Here is an 18,126-nt window from a genome sequence, read left to right on the forward strand (position 1 = left end):
CAGACGCTCCGTCCAGCCCGCGCCCCTGCCCACGTGGCCCAAACCCCGCAGCCCGAGGCCCCGGCGTCTCCAGGGAGAGACCGGTCAGACACAACACACGCTCTGTCTGCGCTGACGACGCCCCCACAGCCAGGCTGGCCGGGAGACTTCCCCTCCTGGCCCGGCAGGGAGCTCCCATCCGGCCCTCGGTGGTGGGCGCTGGTGACCCTGCCAGCGAGGGGCACCCCCTCTCCCAGAGACCAGCCTCCCCCAAGCCCTCCCCCCCCCAAGGCAACACAGAGACACAGGGGCTTAGAAACCAGGCAAAGTTTTAAATATACGTTGGCACAATATTAACATTTAAATACACATCATAAATAAGCCTCATAAATAAAATGTGTTGTTTTTTTTAAAAAAAAAAACAGATACAAACTGATATTTAAAAATAAAAAGATCGATAAATTAATCCTGTTCCTCTGAGCCAGGCATGGGCCCAGAACCCGTCAGGACAATTGGTTTCAGCACGAGAAACATTCCAAGGCCCACCACCAGGGGGAGCCGTCAGCGGCCAGAACCCAAGGCCAAGGCCAGGCAGGCGCCGGCTGGGAAGTCCCCGGCACCAGGGAGTTCAGTCTGCACCCGGGTCCCTGCCCGGCGTGTCCCTTCGAAAGCCATCCTCTGTCAGTGAGTCCCAGTGGCTGACAGGCCTGGGGTCTCCCGACCCCTTCCATTCACAAAGACGTTAAAACCGAGGCCAGCCGAAGCCGGTGAGGCTCAGTGGCTAGAGCGTCGGCCTGCGGACTGAGGGGTCCCGGGTTCGATTCCTGTCGAGGGCATGCACCTTGGTGGCGGGCACATCCCCAGCGGGGGGGGTGTGCAGGAGGCAGCTGGTCGGTGTTTCTCTCTCCTTGATGTTTCTAGCTCTCTGTCTCTCTCCCTTCCTCTCTGTACAAAAATCAATAAAATATATTAAAAATAAAAATAGAGGGCTGGAGAGGTCAAGTGGGCCGGCCCGAGGCCAGGCCGTGAGCGAGGGGCCAGGCGGGGCCCTGACCCCCGTCCCCCTGTCCGTGGGCCGTCCCCCACCCCACCCCCCAGTCTCTCCTGCAGGACGCTCTGCCCTGTCATCGCTGCCCCAGTGAGGTCACCCAGACGTCCAGGTGTCCGGTGATGAGGCATCGGAGCCCAGCTCAGGCCCTGACCGCCCCCCTCTCCACCCCCACCCCCACCCCCAGAACCACACCGGCCCCGAAAGGAGGAAGTCTGGGGGCCACGGCTCTGCCAGTCATGAGAGGGCCGGCCGGCAGCACTCCGGGCCGGGCGGGGGGGCGGCCGTCTGGTGTGAGTCAGCCTGTGTCATCAGACCCCTGAATCAATGGAAAGCTGGCCCCACGTGGCCTGGCCCGGCCGCCCCCCCGGGCTGGGGGAACTCGGGGCTGGGGGAGGGGGGAGACACACGTCCTGTCTCCCGTCCGGGAGGAGGTAGAGGAGCCTGCGGGCTGTCACCCCTTTAAAGTGCACGTCGGAGAGACGGGGAGCAGGTGTGGAGGCGGGGAGTCTCCTGAGGAGCACCTGCTGGTCCTGCCCCTGCTGGGAGGGGCGGGGGACCCCTGAGGCTACCGGGGCGGCTGTCCCCGGGGCTCCTGTCTCCGGCCCCTCCTGGGGGGCTGCCTCCCGCGCGGCCGGCGCCCCCCGCCCCGCAGGGCCCGGCGGGGGCTGTGCCTGCGGCTCCGGGGGCCGGGGGCCGCCCTCCACTCGCCCAGGACCTGGCCGGCCGCGCGCATGAAGCCGTGGAAGCCGTGCAGCAGCCAGCAGCCCTCCAGCTTGCGGGCGAAGCTGTTGGGGGTGGCGGGGGGCGGCGGGGGGGTCCTGGGGCGCGCCGGCGGGGGGCCGGGCGTTTCCGGGGGGGCGGGCAGCAGCAGGGCCAGGCAGTGGATGTTGTTCCGGATGCCCAGCAGGTAGCGCTGGGCCTCGCCCCAGGCCGGGTGGGGGGCCTCCTGCTGCAGTGCGGCCAGCCGGCGCAGCACGGGGCCCAGCTGGGCGCTCAGGGTCTGCAGGAAGGCCCGTGGGCCCAGCGTCCGCAGCTCCTGCAGGCCGGGGAAGGCCCCGGGCCGCTGCCGGCAGCTCCCGGCCAGTCCCGACTCCTCCAGGCCTTGGACTTGGATCTGGGGGGGAAGGAGGAGAATCGGGGTGAGTGCCGGAGCCCCCACTGTGCGTGCAGGCGCGCGCGCGCACACACACACACACACACACTCTCACACTCACACACACACACACACAAACACACTCATACACACACACATACTCACACTCACACACACACATACACACACACTCACACTCACACACACAAACACACTCATACACACATACACACACACATACACTCTCACACACACACACACAAACACACTCATACACACACACATACTCACACTCACACTCACATACTCACACACACACACATACACTCTCACACTCACACACACACACTCATACACACACACACAAACACACTCATACACACACACATACTCATACTCACACACACACATACACACACTCACACTCACACACACAAACACACTCATACACACACACACACACACACACACACTCACACACACGTCTGCTCTGGTCAGCCTTGCAATGCTCGACCTCCCTCGTCCACCCCCTATCTAATCCGCCCATTGTATAGACCCAGAAACTGAGGCCCAAGAGGGAGAAGACGCCCGGTTACTGCAGGGAGCGAGGTCGGAGGGATGCAGGGAGTCTGTGGGGGGACCACAGTGCGGGGCGTGTCGGTGGGAGGGTGACATGAGCCTCGGGGGAGCAGGACTGTTTTGCCCGCGGCTGGGCCTCGGCGGCCGAGGACAGGCCATGGCAGGTGTGTGGTAAGCGTGCCGGGCAGAGGGAGGGTCGCCCTCCAGGCCCCTGAGCCGGGGGTACGCCTCCGAGGGGTGTTAGCCGGAATAACACGGGGGCGTGGTTCCCCACCCCATGCCCGTCCTCTGGGGGGTCCCTCCTGCGCTGAGTCAGGCCGAGTCCTCGGAGACTCCGTGCCCACCCCCCCCCCGGGGCGGGCGGGTGCTCACGTAGGGCTCCAGGAGCGAGCCGGGGTGCTGCATGAGGTTCGCCAGCTTCCACAGCTGCGTGAGGAGCTCCTGGCTGCTGCCCGGGCAGGCGCCGGGGGCTGCAGGGTGCAGGAACAGGAGCCTGAGGGTCAGAACTGGGGCAGAGAGAGGGGGTGTCACCTGGCGCGGCGAGGAAGCCACGGGTGGGGGGCTCAGAGGATGCACCCATCCTCCTGGATCTGAGCCACGGGTACCCACGCTGCCCACACACGGGCCCACCGGGGGGGCCCTGCCCAGCACCCGAAACCTCGGCGGCTGCGATGCCCCGAGGAGGCCGGGCCCGGAGCCCACGGGGCCGGACCGGGCGGGACTCTCTCGGCCACGTCTCCGGGCTCAGGAACGGCTCCTGCCCCACCCTACCCCCGGCCCCCGTGACAGACCCATTTTACTGCCAGGAAGACCGAGGTCCGAAGCAGGGTTCCCCAAGTCACACAGCGCCAGCCTGCCCCCCAGCCTCGAGCCTCCCTCCTCTCTCCACAGACAGGTGGCCACTCCTGCCCGCCAGGCCCACAGGGGTGCTGGGAGCCGGTGGGCATGTGTGGGGCGGGGGTGGGGGAGCCGGGCACAGGGACGGCTCGCCCGCCTCCCCCCACCCCCGGCAGCCACGTGGTCGGAAGGGGCCGTGGTGCAATGGCCGGAAGGCGGTGACACCAGTTCCCTTCCGAGGGCCCCCCGGGCTGCGGGGAAGATGCTGGGGGGGGGCGGGGGCCGGGCCTCGGGCACAGCGGGCCCCCCTTCCCAGGCCCCCGCCCCCATGTGTGCGGAGTGTGCGTGCCGGCCAGGGCGTGTGCCTGCGGCCTGCGCAGCTCTGTGCTGGGCTGCAGAGATCATCAGATGGGAGCCCGGCCGGCGGGGGGCCCCGGCCGCAGGTGGGGGTTCCCGGGCTGGTGAGATTGAGGGCGCCCGATGATGTCACGGGGCTCTGCCTGCGCGTGTCACCCTGTGGGTGTGGCTATGGGGCTGTGTGATTGTGTGGGCTTGGGGGCCCCTGCCTGGCGGGGTGTGTGACCCTGCAAATCAAGGCGAGAAGGGGGCCCTCCGGTCCGCCTGCCCCGTGTCTTCCCGCTCCGCGGCTCTGGCTTCCTCCCCCCGCCTCCTGCCCCCGCCGCTCACCCCATCGGCCCCCGCCCCGGCTCCCTGAGCCGGCTCCGCGATGCCTCCCCCTGGAAGCCCTCCTGGGATGCCCTGCCCCCCGCTGTGAAGATGCCATGTTCTCTCTGTCTCAGCATCCTTCTCTCGGTCTCCCCAGCTCCCGGGGGGAGGGGTGGGGGGCGGACGGAGGTACCCCGCTCCCCGCAGGCGCCCGTGGCTCCCAGTGAGCAGGTGCCGGCGCGGAGGAAGGAAGTACTTACTGAGCAGCGTCCTCCTCGCGGGCGGTGCCCACATGCTGGTGTCCGAGCTCCCGGCCTGCGCCTGGCGGGGGTGCCACCTCCGGGCTGGGAGCCCCGCGGGCTGTCAGCCACTTTATTGCCTGCCCGAGCGATTGGCCAACACCTCCCGGGTGGGTGGGGAGGGGAGGGGGGAGGGCAGGCCTTCTGGGAACATGACCCCGAAAACCGAGGTCCCCACGGGCGGCCAATGGGCGCCGGCGCCGCGCACGCCGCTCCTCCTCCTGTTTTCTTCGAATTCGTTCTTCGAGGGCAGCCCGACGCCCAGGGGTGATGCAAAGCGCGGCCCCGACCTTCCTGGGGGCCGGGGGCCGGGGGCCGGGGGGCCGCGCCATCGGCGGGCGGGGCGCCGGGCGGGCGGGCAGGGGGGAGACGGAGGGGCAGGCCGGCCGGCCAGGCCCACGGCCAGTCTCAGCCCAGGAGCCGGCGGCCTCGGGGCCACTGTGGTTTGGGGCCGAGGGGAGCAGGACACCTTCCTTCTCGGTGCCTTCCCGCCCTCCGCGGGGCTGTTGGGACATCTGCGAGCGGAAACCGCTGGGTTCTGGGCACAGGGCCAGACCCAGGCTGGCAGCCCCGAGATTGTGGTCCGGCCCCGGGACCTGCATGCCCCACAGCGGGGCTCGGCTCCCATGCCCACCGCGCCCCCGGTACCCCTACAGCGGGGTCCTCCTGGGGGACACGGGTCCGAGCCCGCTGGCCAGCTCTGGGACCTGCCTCGCCCTCCGGGCCTCAGCCCACCTGCAGGAGGAGGAATTGAAAAGCCACCTCACAGGGCCCGCGTCATGGACATAAAAGGCGAGGGTTCTTTGAAGGGAAAGGGAAAGACGAAAGCCTGATTCAAAGTACTAGCTGGGGAGTGGTGGGTGGGGTAGGGAGGGATGTGGGGGGGGGGAGGGGAAAGCCGTGAGCTCAGAGGGGAAACCAGTCGGAGGGGGAGTCGCCGTGGTGACGGTTGGCACCAGGTTTCACTTTCTCTGAAAGATAGCGATCGTGGGCTGGTCCTCCCGGCCCACAGGCCTCCAAGCGCCAGCGGGAAGGGGCCTGGAGACGGTGCCTCCCTAGGAGGGAAACCGAGGCCCAGGCGGGGGCAGAGGGGGCAGAGGGGCTGCCCAGGCCTGCAGGCCCCGCCTGGTGGTCCAGCACGTTGGCCGGGCCTGGGAGCAGGTGGCTGGCCAGAGGCCTCCGGAGCCTGGACGGGCAAAACCCAGGTGCCAGGGCGAATGGGCCCTGACCATCTCCAACCCTGGCACCCGTCATGGCCACCCATGCTGTGCCCACGGGCTGTCCCCTCTGCAGAGATGACCAATCAAGCCTTCGTTGCCCTGACTGGTTTGGCTCAATGGACAGAGCATCAGCCTGCAGACTCAAGGTTCCCGGGTTCGATTCCGGTCAAGGGCATGCACCTTGGTTGCGGGCACATCCCCAGTAGGGGGTGTGCAGGAGGCAGCTGATCAATGTTTCTCTCTCATCGATGTTTCTAACTCTCTATCCCTCTCCCTTCCTCTCTGTAAAACATCAATAAAATATATTATTATTATTATTTTTTTTTTTTTTAAAAGCCTTCATTCATTCAGCAAATGGCCCCCTTGCCGCCCCTGTGCCAGCCACCCAGGTGCCGGGCTCCACAGTGGGCGCCCCCAGATGCGCCCTGTGCCCAGGCGGCTCCTCAGCCCGCCCACTCCCTGGCACCCCAGCAGGGCGCTCGCTGTGCCATAGGCAATCACCCCACCGTGCCCCGTCACCCCACTGCCCGGTCACCCCACCGTGTCCCATCACCCCACGGTGGCCAATCACCCCACTGCCCGGTCACCCCACCATCGCCACCCCGAGGGCCGGCTCTGGATTCTCCGCTGAGCGCGTTGCTCCCGCTCAATTCCTCATTTCGGGGCCCACCCCCGCGAGCCGCTTCCTGCGCCCCTGCCTCGCCGCTCCTTCTTCATTTCACATCCCGCTCGCGTTTTGCAACAGCCGCGTGAGGGGGCGCGGCCGGCAGGGCGTGCTGGCTCCTGAGCGGGAGGAAACTGAAATTCAGAGAAGCTCGGCTGGGCAGCTCCCGGCCCCTCTCAGCTCCCGCGGACGGGTCTCCGTCCTCGGGGGGCAGCCTGGGCACCCTCCTCCTCTCCCCACTGTCTCCGGGCTTAACAAGGCCGCCGTGGCTCAGTGGCTGAGCATCGGCCTGTGAACCAGGAGGTCAGGGTTCGATTCCCGGACAGGGCCCACGCCCGGGGTGCGGGCTCCATCCCCTGTGTGGGGTTTGCAGGAGGCAGCCGGTCCATGATTCTCTCTCATCATTGATGTTTCTCTTTCTCATTCCCTCTCCATTCTCCTCTGAAACCAATTTATATATATATATATATATATATATATATATATATATATATATATATATAGTGTAATATGCTAATTAGACCAGACAGCAGAAGGACCTTCTGGACAAAGCTGGGGTTGCAAGGACAAATTTCGTGTGCCATTCCCTAGTGTGATCATCATTATGATGATCTCTGAACGCATAATAATCTGGCCACTCTGTGTGTGTGTGTGTGTGTGTGTTTGTGTGTATTAGAGGCCCGATGCTTAAATTCGTGCGCGGGTGGGGTTCTGCCAGCCTGGTCTGGGGAAGGGGACATGGACAGTTGGCCGGCCTGCCTGCTGGTCGAACTCCTGGTCGTGGGGATAATTTACATATTAGCCTTTTATTCTATAGGATACACACTGAGTGGCCGGAATATCATGCGTTCAGAGATCATCGTCATCCGGCCACTCTGTGTGTACATCCCCCTGAGGCATGAGGTCACTGCCTGAGGTCACCCTGCATGGTGGCCCTGCAGAGGCTGTGAGCTCAGGGCTCACAGAGGGTCCGTGCAGGTGCCAGGGACCAGGGCCGCCACAGGCAGAAACGGCTCCTCTGTCGGCTTGCCCCGGACGCCAGACCTAAAGGCCGCAGTCCGGGCGGCCGGTGCGCGAGGAACCTGCTTCCTCTCAGGCCTGGACCTCGAAGTCCGGGGTCGGCGAGGTGTCAGCAAGGCCGACGCATCCCACAGCCCCTCTCCGGCTGCCCCCTCGCGTGGCCCTCCCTCGGCCCGTGTGTGTGTGTCTGTATCCTCTCCCTCCTCCTCCTCCTCCTCTTCTTCTTCTTCTTCTTCTTCTTCTTCTTCTTCTTCTTCTCCTTTTTTTTTAAAAAATATATTTTATTGATTTTTTACAGAGAGGAAGAGAGAGGGATAGAGAGCCAGAAACATCAATATGAGATTAAATCATCAATCAGCTGCCTCTTGCACACCCCCCACCGGGCATGTGCCTGCAACCAAGGTACGTGCCCTTGACCGGAATCGAACCCGGGACCCTTCAGCCCACAGGCCGACGTTCTATCCACGGTGCCACACCGGTTTCGGCCTGCCCCGTGACCTCGTGGGCAGGGGGACCCCAGGGGTCCCCAGGCCAGGAGGCCCGGCCGGCCGGCCGGCCATCAGAGCGAAGCGTGAGGGGAGATGCGTCAGCGTTTCTGGTGAGGTCAGCGCCCGATGACGTCCCTGTCGCCGGCAGGAAGGGCTTGCGACACACACGGCGCGGCCGGTATAAATAGGCTCCCTGACCACAGCCCGGCCGGCCCCCTCCCGGCCACGTCACCGCTCCGCGTGATGCGGGGAGCGAGGGCCAGCTGGTTCCTCGGAACTGCTGCTCCCCGGCTCCCGGCCCGCCCTCCGCGGGGACAGAGGCCGGGCGGCGGGGGGCGGCCCCCGGAGCGGAGAGACCTGGGCCCTGACCCGCTGGGTGGGGGTCGGAGGCTGAGGCACTTGGGAGCCCAGTGGTGTGTGTTTTAATATGTTTTTATTGATCTCGGAGAGGAAGGGAGAGGGAGAGAGAGAGAGAGAAACATCCTGCACGCCCCACCCTGCAGATGGAGCCCGCCATCCGGGCCTGCGCCCTGACCGGGAATCGAACCCTGACCTCCTGGTTCACAGGTCGACACTCAGCCACGGGGCCAGGACAGCGGGACCGAGCCCAGTGTTCTCGACCCAGCCTCCGCGCCTCTGAGCCTCAGTGTCCGCTCTGCAGGTGACGGTGGTGCAGCGGATGGAGGGACAACAGCCCGGCTCGAACCCGGCACAGGCGCCTCTGCCCCAGGATGACCGGGAAGCGAAGGAACGTTGGTCGGTCAGGCCGAGGACGGCTGTGGCCATGTGTGGCCTGTTGGCTGCACCCGGTGCGAGAGCCCAAAGACAAGGCCACTGAGAACCTCGTCCTTCGAAACACGGACGAGGCTGCAGCCGTGGGGCCCTCTGCAGCCCCCGCTGGGTCAGGAGCGGGGATTACATTTAAAAACAAACAAAAAGGACCCGGCCAGTGTGGCTCAGTGGTTGCGGGCTGGCCCGGGAACCAGGAGGTCACACGGTTTGATTCTCGGTCAAGGGCACCCACCCAGGTGCCGAGCCCGATCCCCAGTAGAACCCCTGCAGGAGGCAGCTGGCCCGTGGTTCTCTCTCCTCACACCGGGGACCACCTCACACCCAGGACCACCTCACACCGGGGACCACCTCACACCCGGGACCACCTCACACCCAGGACCACCTCACACCCGGGACCCCTTCACACCCGGGACCACCTCACACCGGGAACACCTCACACCCGGGACCACCTCACACCGGGGACCACCTCACACCGGGGACCACCTCACACCCGGGACCACCTCACACCGGGGACCACCTCACACCCGGGACCCCTTCACACCCGGGACCACCTCACACTGGGGACCACCTCACACCCGGGGCCACCTCACACCCGGGACCACCTCACACCCAGGACCACCTCACACCGGGGACCACCTCACACCCGGGGCCACCTCACACCCGGGACCACCTCACACCCGGGACCACCTCACACCCGGGACCACCTCACACCGGGGACCCCTTCACATCCGGGACCACCTCACACCGGGGACCACCTACACCCGGGGCCACCTCACACCCGGGACCACCTCACACCCGGGACCCCTTCACACCCGGGACCACCTCACACTGGGGACCACCTCACACCCGGGACCACCTCACACCCGGGACCCCTTCACACCCGGGACCACCTCACACCCGGGACCACCTCACACCCGGGACCCCCTCACACCCGGGACCCCTTCACATCCGAGATCACCTCACACCTGGGGACCACCTCACACCGGGACCACCTCACACCAGGGACCCCCTCACACCGGGACCACCTCACACCGGGGACCACCTCACACCGGGGACCCCCTCACACCGGGGACCACCTCACACCGGGGACCCCCTCACACCGGGACCACCTCACACTGGGACCACCTCACACCGGGACCCCCTCACACCCGGGACCACCTCACACCGGGGACCACCTCACACCGGGACCCCCTCACACCCGGGACCACCTCACACCGGGACCGCCTCACACCCGGGACCCCCTCACACCGGGACCACCTCACACCGGGACCACCTCACACCCGGGACCACCTCACACCCGGGACCACCTCACACCGGGACCACCTCACACCGGGACCCTTTCACACCGGGGACCCCTTCACACCGGGGACCCCCTCACACCCGGGACCCCCTCACACCCGGGACCCCCTCACACCCGGGACCCCCTCACACCGGGGACCACCTCACACCGGGACCCCCTCACACCGGGGACCCCCTCACACCGGGGACCACCTCACACTCGGGACCACCTCACACCCGGGGACCACCTCACACTCGGGACCACCTCACACCGGGACCACCTCACACCAGGGACCACCTCACACCCGGGACCACCTCACACCAGGGACCGCCTCACACCGGGGACCGCCTCACACCGGGACCCCCTCACACCGGGACCACCTCACACCAGGGACCGCCTCACACCGGGGACCGCCTCACACCGGGACCCCCTCACACCCGGACCCCCTCACACCCGCGGGCAGGCGTGACAAGGGCGGGAGGATGTGGGGGAATCAGCCGGGGCTCCGCGGCCGTGGACGTGGCGCTGCGGGCCGCTTCAGGGGACCGTCTGGCAGGTGCTCAGAGGGTAACCAGAGTGTCAGACGCCTCGCTGCCCCACGGCTGGACACACGCCCGGGAGAGTTGAAAACGGGGGAGCACGCACGTGTTCAGAGAAGCATTGATCCACAACAGCCCCGGCACAGATGCAATCCCAACGACCACCAGCAGGAACTGGATTTAAAACCTGCGGTCTCTGTGCAATGGAATATCGCCCAGCCCTGAGGAGGAAACGCGGGCGAGCCTTGAAGACGTGATGCCACGTGAGAGCGGCCAGTCACGCAGGCCACGTATTTTAGGGTTCCCTTTATTTTATTGTATTTTTTTATTTTTTTTAATATATTTTATTGATTTTGTACAGAGAGGAATGGAGAGAGATAGAGAATTAGAAACATCGATGAGAGAGAAACATCAATCAGCTGCCTCCTGCACACCGCCCACCGGGGATGTGCCCGCAACCCAGGTACATGCCCTTGACTGGAATCGAACCTTGGACCTTTCAGTCCGCAGGCCAACACTCTATCCAATGAGCCAAACCGGTTTCAGCTTATTTTATTTTTAAAAATATATTTCTTTATTGGTTTCAGAGAAGACGGGAGAGGGATAGAGAGATAGAAGCATCCATGATGAGAGAGAATCATTGATCGGCTGCCTCCTGCACATCCCCTACTGGGGATGGAGCCTACAACCATGTGTCCTTGGCCGGAATCGAACCTGGGACCCCTCAATCCGCAGGCCAAAGCTCTATCCACCGAGCCACACCGGCCAGGGGGTTAGGGTTCCCTTGAGATGAGCTGCCCGTAGAGACAGACGTGGCTCCCCAGGGCTGGGGTGGGGGCGGGGGGGCCTGGGGGTGAGGAGTGATGCTCAGGGACAGGGTGATGAAATGTCTTTGCATTAGGTGGTGGCGAAGGTTGCACAATGCCGTGAATACATAAAAAAAACAACAACACTGAGTGTGCACTTCAACACGCTCCGTCCGATGCTGTGGGAGGGGCACCCCCGTTTTCTAAAGACGTGGTGGCCGGTGCTCCAGACGGGCGGGCGGCGTGACTCCGTGAGTCCGCGCCCGAGGACCCTGGTGCTTAGTGGGCAGTTGTGTCGGACTCCCGCCCGCCCGCCGCTGGGGCAGACGAGGCTCACGTTTGCTGATGTCACAGGGTGGCTGCGGGGACGGTTGGGAAAGACGCTGTTACATAAACCGCAGGGTGAGCGAGCGAGATGCTACCAGGGGGTCATGAGGTCACGCCGGGCTGGGGGACGCTTCGGCCGGAGAGCCGGGACACGGCTCCCCCGGGACCCGCGTGGCCCCTGCTCCCGGGGGCTCCCCCAAAGTCGGTAACTGAACCCCCTCCCGAGCGGCCCAAACACGTATCCAGCGAAGTACAGCAGAGGAGGGAGGGGAGGGGAAGAGAGAGAGAGAGAGAGAGAGAGAGAGGACTCGCTTCTGTGCCGGAACCTTGCTGTCCGGCTCACCCCAGCCCTAGCCCAGGCCCCTGGCCAGGGAGCCTTCAGGCCAACAAGGCCGGTGGGGCCGGCGCCTCTCTGAGGAGGAGTGGCCAGGCCCAAGGGGAGGCCCAGGGCCTCGGAGAGGGGAGGGGACAGGCGAGGGGACCCCACCCCGAGCCTCCAGCAGCCATGGCAGTGACACGGCCTCGCCGTGAGCCGGGGATCAGGAAGTCCAAGGAGCCGCCTTCCTCCCGATGACCACACACAACGCCGATCTGGAACATCCCGTTCCTGCCGAAAGCCGTCCTGGTGCCCCGCATGCGCCCGGCCGCGGTGATCAGCAGGTGTCTGGCTCCTCCGTGCGCCGGGCCCAGCGCCGAGCGGTTCCCATGGGCGGGCTGCGTGGACCCTCACCGCCCCGCCCAGGCAGGAACCGCCGTCTCTCCCTGGAGGCGGGAAACTGAGGCCCGGGAGGCGGGTGCCCGGCAGAGGGCACACGCACACCCAGCCGGGAGGGAGCACGAAGGGGTCTCCCCGGGGGAGACAGGAGAGCCACCTTGGGGTGGGGCCCCGGGGAGGGGGGCTGCCAGAGGCCGGGAGGGGGCTGGCCCGGAGGCGGCCGCTCTGGGGATACCGCTTTCCCTGAACTCGGAGGAGAGAGGCGGTCGGTCCGTCCCACGTCCAGGTCACCGCAGGCGGCCACGGGCCCGTTCAGAGAAGAGCAGATGCGGCAGGAAGTGGCCGGAGAGGGAGGGAGGGAGGGAGGAGGGAGGAGGGAGTGCGACACGGGAGCCACTTGCAAAATCCTCTGCTGCCGTCGCAGCCCCTCTGGATGGGCTGGTCCCACACAGCCCCGTCTCACTCCCCTGGTGCCCCACTGCCGTGCTGGGAAGGCCAAGGTCACGGCCACAGCCACCAGGACCTGCCTGCCCCCTCCCGGCTCGCTCACGCCCCTGGGCCTGCCGGCTCCCTGGTCCTCTCCAGCCCCTCGGGGGGCTGAGTGCCCGCGCCCAGGGGGCTTGGCACAGGCTGCTCCCAGCATGCCACCTGCTCCTCCGCCTGGACATCCAGGTCCCGTCCCAGCGTCACCTCCTCCGGGAAGCCCTCCCTGACTGCCTCCACCGGGCCGGCTCCTGCCCCTGCTCCCCCCGGACCCCCTCAGAGCACGATGGGACCCCACGTTGTAGCGCCCTTCAGAGCTGCTGTCCATTTTTACAACGTGGGGGCGTCTCCTCCGCCAGACTGCCAGTCCCGAGGATGCGGGTGATTCCCCGTCGCCCCTCTCACTAAATCCTCGGTGAGTGGACGCAGGTGTGGCCGTACAGGGCGGCCTCGGCAGACGCCCCAGAACGCCGTCCGTGGCCCTCGGGGTGTGGGACAGGACATGTGCCCGCCCCACGTTCCCTGGAAGGGCGGGCTGACCGCGCTGCAGGGCGGGACAGGCCTGCCCTCTCCGGGGGCTTCTCCCCCCGGAAATCGGAATAGCATCATCCCTGCCCGAGCACATGAGCTCTGTTTCGGGAAGCCTCAGCGGCAAAGACGCTGACGGCGCCTTCCGGTGCTGCGCCGGCTCTGAAGCCAGCCCAGCCGCTCCCCCCCGCAGCTGCCCGTTTCCTAGAAGATGAACTGAAAGAGAGAGAGAGCCCAGGCATTCCTCCGGCTTCCGTGCCAGAAGCCACTTCCCAGATGCTGCCTCAGGGCCCCGGACAGCTCAGAGGAAGGGGCCGGTCTTGTCGGGCCGGCGTGACTCCGTGGCTCAGCGTCTACCTAGGAACCAGGAGGTCACGGTTCGATTCCCCGGTCAGGGCACAGGCCGGGCTGCGGGCTCCATCCCCAGTGGGGGGCAGCCAATCGATTCTCATCGTTGATGTTTCTCTCTCTCTCTGTCTCTCCTTTCTTCTCTGAAATCAATAAAAACACACTATTTTTAACCCTAACCGGTGTGGCTCAGTGGGTAGAGCGTCGGCCTGCGGACTGAAGGGTCCCAGGCTCGATTCCGGTCAAGGGGGTGCACCTTGGCTGCGGGCACATCCCCAGTAGGGGGTGTGCAGGAGGCAGCTGATCAATGTTTCTCTTTCATCGATGTTTCTAACTCTCTATCCCTCTCCCTTCCTTTCTGTAAAAAAAAATCATTAAAATATATATTTTTTAAAAACCACATATTTTAAAAAATAAAATGGAAGAGGGGCCAGCCTTCGCGTGGACACAGACAGACGAGTGGCTTTCAGTCCCGCGTTCACCCTGCACGTAAGGGACTCCCTGTGTGAGGCCCCCGCCGGGGTGCAGGGATTTGTGGGCGAGAAGGACAGGCCTCGCGGTGAAGGCCCGGGCGGAGGACAGACGCCCACGCCGGCATCCGGCCTGTGGGGGACACGCCCATTCCCGGTCCCAGCCACAGGAGGGAATACCCAGGCCCGGCCGGGGTCTGCGGGACCTGGGTCTGGCCACGCACCTGCGATCCGAGCCTTTCCTGGGACCGACCGCCGTCCCCGCCGTCAAACCCGGTGAAAACACAAAAAATGCAGATGCACATACAGACACACACACACACACACACACACACACACAAACACTTCCTCGGACAGTCAAAAGCAGACACACAGAAATATGTACCACATGCGCTCACCTATACACACAGGCACGTATGCACACTCCAGCCACACACACACACACACACACACACACACACACACAACACACGCAGAGATGGAGCCAGGCACAGCTGCCGCTCACACACCATCGGATGCAGGGACAGCTCCCACACACACAGGCCTCCAACAGACACACAGGCACACAGCGGGAGACACCGACACGTGGACACACGGACACGCACACACTTCCCGCCGAAGGAGTCGTCCAGACCGATGCCCGCCGAGGCTCCTGCTCCCACTCGGCCGCGACCTTGCCCGCAGCCCCCGGAGACAGCCCGGCTCTGGCAGCCCGGCCCCGGGCTGGCCGGGGAAAGTGACAGCAATCAGGGCCGTTACCCAACACGCCCGTCCGCCGGGCCCGGGGTCAGGGAGCAGCGGCCAGGCCTCGCGTGCCTGCCCACGCACGCGTTGCCACCGGCAGCAGACACCGGCCACCCACGCAGACAGCTGGGATTGCGAGGGAGCTTGCAAAACCGGCCCGTCCCTCAGGGTTCAGCGAGAGGGCCCCGGCCCCGGGGGGGGGGAAACTCCCCGGGTTCCTGCTTCTGTGCCTTCCGTTCTGCCGGGCCCTGCTGTGTGGCCTGGGCAGGTCGCTTTGCCTCTCTGTGCTTCACCCCCACCCTGGGCTAAAGAGGATAAAGAGCATGTGTTGGGCTGAAACCGGTCTGGCTCAATGGATAGAGCGTCGGCCTGCGGACTGAAAGGTCCTGGGTTCGATTCCGGTCAAGGGCATGTACCTCGGTAGTGGGTGTGCAAGAGGCAGCTGGTCGATGATTCTCTCTCTCATGGATGTTTCTAACTCTCTATCTCTCTCTCTTCCTCCCTGTGAAAAATCAATAAAATATATTATTAAAAAAAAAAAAAGAGCATGTGTTGAATCCACGAATGGATGGAGTCCCCCATGTGGGGACGGGGAAGCAGCAGCCCCATGCTCAGTCATCGAGGTGCAGACTGCCCCCCCCCTCCGTCCCCCCCCCCCCCAAGGGGACCCCAGGGCCGGGGGAGCAGGAACAAGGGGTGCGGCTCAGTCTCCCCTCTACGCAGAGCCAAGAACCCAGCGGTGGAGCCACCACACAGCCCTGCCTGGCGGGGGAGGGGGTGAGGCCTGGAAACCCCGCGTTTCTGCTTAAACACCTTCGAGGAGGACGTACGGGGTCACTTCCTCTGTGCGGGCGTGACCATCAGAGGAGAGGGTGGGGATGGGCCGCGGCTCTCCCTGCTGGGGCTTCCTCATCTCCGTCCCCGCCCACAGGAGCCCCCGGCCCCGGCTCACATCCTCCCGGCTGAGGCCGGACACAGGCTGGCGGCCGGCTGGACGCCAGGCACCTTCCCACTCCCCGGGGCCCGCCCAGGCCCAGGGGCCACGCTTATGGCGACCCGCACGGACGCCACAGCCTGGGCAACGACCCTCGGCCGGGCGGGCGGGGCTGATGGGCAGGGGCACCGGGGCTCCGGGAGCTGGGAGGACAGGGGCGTGGGCGACATGCCAGCAAGCCCCCCCAAACCCGATCATGAATGACCCCAACTGAGCCCACAGTCTCACTGCTTTGCCCTAAAACCCTCCAGGGCCCGGGGTGGGACAAGGACGGGGTTCCGTGAGCCCCCTCCTCAGCCCGGGACAACTCCAGCCTCTGTGATGACAACATCCGGGCATCAGCAGTGGGTGAGGCCCAGGGTCAGACCCCTGGGAAGTGCCCCTTCTCAGCCAAGTGTCCCCGGGGACCTCCGGGGCCCGTACGTCTGCCCCCGGGGGTCTCGGTCTCCCAGGGCAGATGCTGGCCCAGAGCTGGCGCCGTGACCCGCAAGGACACCCTGGGAGCTGAGAACCACCCAGACACCCGTGTGGAGACACACGTGGGCAGGCCGACCTGAAGGCCCGGGTCCGAGGCAGGCCAGCCCGGCGGGCAGCTCCAGGAACTAAGCGACATTGGGGTCTAGGCACTGGGGATGACAGAAACGCTGAGACCGAGCAGGGCCTCGGGGGGACAGACAGACAGGCGGAGGGACCCCGGAGCTGACTGCAGGGCCAGCAGCCCTCCGGCTGCACGTGAAGGAGCCCTGGTCGTTCAGCCCAGGGCGTCGCTGGAGCCCGGCAAGGTCTCAGACGGGCCCTACAAGGAGAAATGGAACCCCCCTCCCCCACGAAAGACAAACCATAAAGAGACGCCCCCAAGCCAGGGCCACGGGGCACAGGGTCCTGAAGGCGCCGACCCCTGTCTCCATGCACTTGGGGAAACCGAGGCCCAGGGCAAATGCCTGGCCCTGGGCCCCTGGCTGCTCACTCACCAGGCCTGGCTGCGTCTCAGCAACTCTGGTCTGAAGGCCCCCAGGCCCCCAGGCCCCCAGGGCCAGGGCGGGCGCACTGCCAGGGGCCTGGCCCCCGTTCTGACTTTTCTGGGGAGCCACCGCAAGCGGAGTACGGCGAAGTCACACCCTTCTTCCCTTTCCTGCGAGGGGCGGGCCTGGGCTGAGGGCACCTGATAACCTCCCGCAGCATCTGAGGGGCCCCAGCAGGCCCCGGTGGAAGCCCGGCTCCCCGCTGGGGGAGGCGGCCCCTCTGCGACAGGAAACTCGGGGCCAGATGTGCTGACGGAGCCTCTGGTCCAGGCGTGTAGCCATCGAGAGCAGAGAGGGCCCTGGCTGGTGAGGCTCAGTGGATAGCGCGTGGACCTGTGGACCGAGGGGGTTCCAGGTTCGATGCCGGGCAAGGACACGTGCCCAGATTGCGGGCCTGATCGCCAGTTGAGGGCATGCAGGAGGCAGCCGATCGTTGATTCTCTTGCATCATTGATGTTTCTCTCTCTCTCCCTTCTCTTGAAACCAATAAAGAGAGACATGCTTTTAAAATATATATATTTTATTGACTTTTGAGAGGGATAGAGAGTCAGAAACATCGATGAGAGAGAAACATCCATCAGCTGCCTCCTGCACACTCCCCTACTGGGGATGTGCCCGCAACCAAGGGACATGCCCTTGACGGGAATCGAACCTGGGACCCTTGAGTCCACAGGCCGACGCTCTATCCACTGAGCTAAACCAGTTAGGGCGAGATAGACATATATATTTTTAAAAAAGAACAGAGTGGGCTCCAGATGGCCCTCCAGGCATCCTGCCCTCCTGGGGACAGCCCCCTCCCCCCTTGGTGCCAGGACAGCCCTGGTGGCAGGAACTGACTGGTCTCCTGGCCACAGGGACTCCTGGGAAAGACAGACAGACAGACAAGCAGGCAGCGGCCTGGAGAAAAGGGGCCCCTGGGCCGTCCATGGGGTGTCGCCACGGGCCAGCCCTGCCCGCGGTGGAAGGAACGCTGGGGGGTCCAAGGCAGGAGGCCTCGGAGTGTCCTCCGTGTCCAGGACCTTCCGGGAGCAGCAGGGAATGAAGGAGGCGGCCAGACTTCGGGGCCAGGCGGTGACCTTGGCTAAGTCACCGCCTCCTGGGGCTCGGGCGCTGCAGCCACATGGGATGGCACACGGGGACCCAGCACCCAGGCGGGGCCCGAGGAGCAGCCGAGCAGCTGTGC

The 18,126-nt window shown here is 65.2% G+C and overlaps 1 protein-coding gene across 1 annotated transcript; it reads right to left on the reverse strand.

The window, feature by feature from the left end:
* Positions 1-1,087: 1,087 nt before the first annotated feature.
* On the reverse strand, positions 1,088-4,882 carry OSM (oncostatin M). The gene is made up of 3 exons (XM_036449117.2): positions 4,466-4,882; positions 3,075-3,208; positions 1,088-2,144 (listed from the first exon to the last, which is right to left on the reverse strand). Exons 1-3 carry the CDS (start codon positions 4,497-4,499, stop codon positions 1,596-1,598), a joined length of 717 nt encoding a protein of 238 aa, XP_036305010.1. The 5' UTR covers positions 4,500-4,882; the 3' UTR covers positions 1,088-1,595.
* Between the last annotated feature and the right edge of the window lie 13,244 nt (positions 4,883-18,126).

Source organism: Pipistrellus kuhlii, unplaced genomic scaffold (genome assembly GCF_014108245.1).
Source record: "Pipistrellus kuhlii isolate mPipKuh1 unplaced genomic scaffold, mPipKuh1.p scaffold_m20_p_20, whole genome shotgun sequence".
NCBI lineage: Eukaryota > Metazoa > Chordata > Mammalia > Chiroptera > Vespertilionidae > Pipistrellus > Pipistrellus kuhlii.